This window comes from Propithecus coquereli, unplaced genomic scaffold, assembly GCF_000956105.1.
Source record: "Propithecus coquereli isolate 6110/MARCELLA unplaced genomic scaffold, Pcoq_1.0 Scaffold97, whole genome shotgun sequence".
NCBI lineage: Eukaryota > Metazoa > Chordata > Mammalia > Primates > Indriidae > Propithecus > Propithecus coquereli.
The window spans coordinates 3,521,798-3,527,082 of record NW_012156062.1 but is presented as its reverse complement, the minus strand read 5'-3'; the positions used below and the strand labels follow the sequence as shown (position 1 = coordinate 3,527,082).

General features: G+C 44.6%; 1 protein-coding gene across 1 annotated transcript in view; it reads right to left on the bottom strand.

Annotated features, from left to right (window-relative positions):
* The window catches only part of UCHL5 (ubiquitin carboxyl-terminal hydrolase L5), a 129,403-nt gene that overhangs the window by 3,329 nt on the left and 120,789 nt on the right, over nt 1-5,285 (bottom strand). The window contains exon 8 of the mRNA XM_012665134.1: nt 2,543-2,693. Within this exon, the coding sequence (XP_012520588.1) occupies nt 2,543-2,693 (151 nt within the window). The remainder of the gene's footprint in view (nt 1-2,542; nt 2,694-5,285) is intronic.

The following is a 5,285-nucleotide window of genomic DNA, read 5'->3' as shown; positions in this document are numbered from 1 at the left end:
AGAGGTACCATTGGGGTCAGGAAAGGCTTTGGAGAAAGCAACCCTTTAAGGGATGTTTAGGTGCTCTCGAATGTGGGGGAAAGGGCAAGGGATGGGGGGAGAAATGGAGATATTTCCAGATAAAGGAAATAACATGAGCAAGGGCGCAGAGACACTGAACTGCTGTGTTTTACAGAAACTGAAAACAGGTTGGTTTAGCAGCTACTTTTCATTTGAGAAAATGGTCACCAGTCAAAAACATAATTCAATTTAACACAGCAGGCATTTATTGGTACCTTCCACTTCCGCAATTTATACTTGCTTTGGCCTTAGCTGCAGGTAGTTCTGCCAAATTCCCCAGGCTGTGCCTGCTTCTAGGCAAGCTCATGCAGGATTTCTACCTCAGAAGCCTCAGGGCTGCAGCTGCGTGAAGTCTCCATTTCCTATGCCCGGTCAAGGGGTTAGTGAAGCCTCCCCCCTCTCGCTCTCGTACCCACCTGCAGCAGCCTTCGTTTTCTTTCTCCTGTTGTCTCCTCCGCACCCCCACCTCCACTCCATCTCTTCAGTGGAAGCTTCCACGCAGCTAATGTGTATCTAGCTGCCCGTTCTCACGTGAGCCAACAGAACTAATCGAGGTAGCAGTGGAAAAACAAGCAGAGATTCGAGCCATCATTAAGCTAAACCAAAACGCGGAGCCTCTGGGGGTTTTGTGTGTGTGCCTTTCCTATGTTCACAAACCTTGGAAATGAGAATGTGAGGTAAGTAATTAAGGGATAATTAAGGGAATTCTTGAACCTTGCGTACTTTTCCCCATCTTGTATTTATTTTTGTAGCCATTACTTAATCTACACAAACAGAAGTCCACAACAGGGAAATCCTCTATGAAAAATCATATCAACAGATGATTAAAATTTTAACTTGATTTAGTTTTACATCTGCATTGCAAGCTTACTGAAGGATAAGTATCTTGGAAATACAGTATTTCCAAGTTTAAATGTCAAAAGCCAGTTCAAAAATAGCCCACTGGAGTGTTTTCCTCCAGCAAAGCAAATTCTCCTCCAAGTCCAGCATATCAGGGGGTGTGCAAAGTTTAAAACAAGGACAGAAAACTACAATAAATCCCAGAATATTGGCAGGGCTATAAAAGATTTATGATCAGCCACGCATTATGAGATTCTATTTCCAGCACATTCCTCCCAAACAACAGGACTTTCTGCGTTTGCAAAGAGCTATCCTGGATAGTCATCAAAAAGTAAATATCATGAGTAAAGATGTCCAAAAATAGAAGTATAGTTTTAAAAACACTAATCATAAAAAAGTTCAAGATATTTGTATTTCACCACCAGTTTTCCTTTTTTTCTATTCACCTCTCGTATTTCTATGCGTCTCTGAGAAGCATGATTTCACTTCAGTTTAGATATCATCACTGTATCTTAGAGTCAGAAGGGATTTTCGGTATCATTTAATCCAACCCTTTTATTTTACACTTGACCAGTCTGGCAAATTGTGTGCAGCACCTGCTAAGAGGTAGCGTACCAGGGCTGTAGGAGAGATACTGAGCTGAAAAATGCATGATTCCCGGAATCATTTGGCAAAAATTATTTCATTTCTGCCTTAAAAAAGTTTTATATTTATTTGAGGAGACTGATAATGTATACCTATAGATTAAGGCAAAAAAAAGCATAACTACAAAAAGATTGATCCAAACCAAGTGCAACACACAGATTGAAGAAGTGATTTTGACTGGTGGAATGTTGGAAGGCTATCTCAGGTAATAAGATTTAGACTAGATTTGAAGAATGGGTGTATTTTCACCAGATATCAGTGCAGTATGATACGCAGTTATTTTCCATGGATAGCGTAGTGTGGGTAAAGATTCACGAATAGTAAAGAACGTGTGTGTCCCAAGAGTTCTGAAACCTGATTTGGGAGAACAGTAGACGGAGAAGCCATCAGGCCTTGCTAATGCTGAGAGTTCGGCAGCAAGGATGCTCTGGTGCAAGAGGCAGACCACCTCGACCTCCACCAATAAGGCAACTTATTATTTCCTGTAAGAAAAAGTCCAGAGGTAGGTGCTTCCAGGATATATTAATTCGGTGGCTTATCAAATTCATCAGGGAAACTTCTTTTTTTCCATTTTTCGCTATTTTGCCATTTTCACCTTGCTGGGTCGAATCTCTCCTCGTATCACCGGCTGCCTCTGCAGTCTTGGCCTTACGCCAGGTACCACGGCGTGCTGCGTAAGAAGAGAGGCTGTCCATCCCTGGGTCTCCTTTTAGTAATGAGATCTTTCCCAGAAGCTCGCTAGTAGAACTCCCATCGGCTACAGCTAGATCATATGCTCACCTAAACCAGTCTCTGACGAGGGAAGAGGATTACCGAAACTAAGCAGGATTTTATCTGTTAATCACAGAAGAGCTGAACATTCAAGCAAAGTCGGGCTTTGTTAACAAAGAAAGAAGGAGGCTGGCTTCTGAGTAGGCGACTCACAGTGCTAAGTAACCACTGCTGCTGCCTAAACCCTGTTTTGGGAGCAGGTAAAGCAGAGGCCATCTCTCCCCACTTGGAGCAAAGGCCGGGAGGAGGGGGCCGGAGGTCCCGCTAGGCGGCAGCAGGCCAGCTCGGCGCGGAGGTCTGGGGCTCGGGCCGCGGCGCCTTCACAGCCTGCTCGGGTCACGGCGCAGAGGGAGGACACGCACAGAGCGGGGAGCCAGCTCAAGGTCAAAAACCTTTAAAGACGTTTGCGGATGAAATACGTTCCCCCGCCCCCGCGTCCGCGCAGTCCGCGCCGGGCCCGTCCTCGCGCGTCTCCTGCCGGTCACGTCATGCTCACTCCGTGTCTTTGAAGAGCGTCGCAAATCAACTTGTTATTTCCTCAGTTACTTCACTGCGTACGAGATGTCAGCTTCTGGACGCCTCGGCAGAGGGGACGCCGGGCCGAGGCGGCCGAGGGCGGTGATGCGGCCACCAAACCGCTCTCCATAATCATATGTTGCTGCCCTGCCGTCGCAGGAAGGAAATGATGGTGTTTTGTGAAACCACGTCTTTTTTTTTCAGCCACTGTTTTTTACTTTATGATAAGAGAAAATTAAACAAGAAAACAGAATGAGTCACTCCGTTGCCACCACTGCCCTGTCATGTTCCTTCCTGTTTTCTCCTCGGAGGCTGCGGTTAAGGTCGCTCCTCACTCGTTAGATTCTCCAGTCAGGCTTGGATGAAAGCACCAAGGAGATGTTTTGTCCTTTATTTGACAAATACTTGTTTCAAACATTATGCCAGAGAATAAAAAATCCAAATAAAACACAGCCATCCCGTCTGTCTGGGCAGCTATAAAAAATGATGAAATAAAAGTACATCTACTGGTATGGAGAGACGTCCGCACTACAGGAAAAGCTATAGCCACAAGCATTGTTTACTTTTCGGTGTGTGCGCGTCCCAGTGCATTCAGTGTCGCTATAAAACAATACCTGGGGCTGGTAACTTACGAAGAGAAGAGCTTCACCCAGCTCGCGGTTGTGCGGGCTGCGCCCACGCACCGTGCAAGGTGCGGGCCGCGCGTGCGGAGGTCACGCGGCGAGAGAGGAAGCGGGGCCGGGAGCTGCCAGGCTCTTTCTAACAACGAGCTCTTGCGGGAACTAATGGAGTCAGAACTTGCTCACCCCCACACCCAGGGAGGGGATGAATCTATTCAAGAAGGATCTACCCCCGTGACCCAAACACCTCCCATCAGGAACCACCTCAAGCATTGGGGATCAAATTTCTTTCTTTATTTTTCTATTTTTAGTAGAGACGGGGTCTCACTCTTGCTCAGGCTGGTCTTGAACTCCTGAGCTCAAGCCGTCCTCCCTCCTTGGCTCCCAAGAGTGCTGGGATTACAGACAAGAGCCACTGTGCCCAGCTGGGGATCAAATTTCGCCATGAGGTTTGAAGGTGTCAAAGAGCCAAACCATGGCAGCGTGTTGTATACATACCCATCAGAGTCTTTTTATTCATGATTCGTAAGTGTGCACAGATACGTTGAGGGTGGGGAGTGCTATCTTAAACCAATGAACAGAAACATTTGCCTGTCGTCATTCCGTCTTCTAAGGGATAGCGTGGGAGTGGCAGGGAGTGGTTTAGAAGGTGGTCTCAGTTGCAAGATTCACACCAGTGGGAGAAGAAATCTCTATGCTACTCCCTTTCGCCTCTACAAACCTATACAAGAGGAGTCTTGCCTGAGATTTTAATCATGTTAAAAGAAAGATTATAATTTCAAAACTTAGAGTAGGTGACTTTTGCCTAATATATTTTTACTTTCCAGCAAGGTAAATTAATTGTATAACAAAATATCTGACATGATATAGTTTCTATCTTCAAGGAACTCTTCTAGAAAAGAATATATAGATAAAATATTGCCATACAATATAATAACAGGCGTTACAAGGGCAATTTTATTTTCATATGTGTGTGTGTGTGTGTGTGTGTGTGTGTGTGTATACATGGAAGCACAGAGGAAGACATCACTACCTCTACTTGGAGCCACCCAGGAGGGCTTTCCCTAGGAGTTGGTCTTTGAATTGGGTTTTAAACACAAAGTCCCTCAAGGAATAAATAGGACATGTTAAAGCACGAAGAAGACAATACAGTGGGCCAGACCTCAGATGCACGCGTGTGCGCGTGTGCATGTGCTTGTGTGTGGGGGGGATGTAGAGACCACATAGGGAGGGAGTGTAAGCGGTCAGAAGGAGAGGCTGTAACAGTAAATAGGAGCCAGATGACGAAAATACACACAATCTTCAAAAGTGCAGACTTCATCCTACGCATGAAGGGTCACTGAAGACTGTATTTCCTTTGACAAAAAAGTAAACATAATTTTAAAAATGTTTTAATGTAAATTTTTTGTAATCAAAGAACAAAGGAAATAAAGAACTAATCTTTTGTTCCGAACCTGAAGCTTTGGATCCCTTAAACTGGCTTTTTGAGATGAGAGCAGTATGTCCAAAGTAGGCCTCCAGACTGGGGTCAGCCAGGAATCAATTTTTCACTAGTCCAAGAGGAAATAAAAGAACTAAGTACAATGTGATGAATTTTGTATAAAACTAAATTTATTCAGTATTTTAAAATTTGTTTTTGATGTCTGTCATTAGCAAAACAGAAAGGAAACTGTAATCCCATGTCGTTGTCCCTGATTTATTTTTACTTTCTTATCCAGTAAAGCTTAAGCTTAGGGAACCGCTGGACTGTGGTTGTCTAGTTTCACTAGCACTGCAAACGGAAAAAGGAAAATAAGCGGGCAAAAATGCAGGAAAAAGAAGAGAGAAATCAGA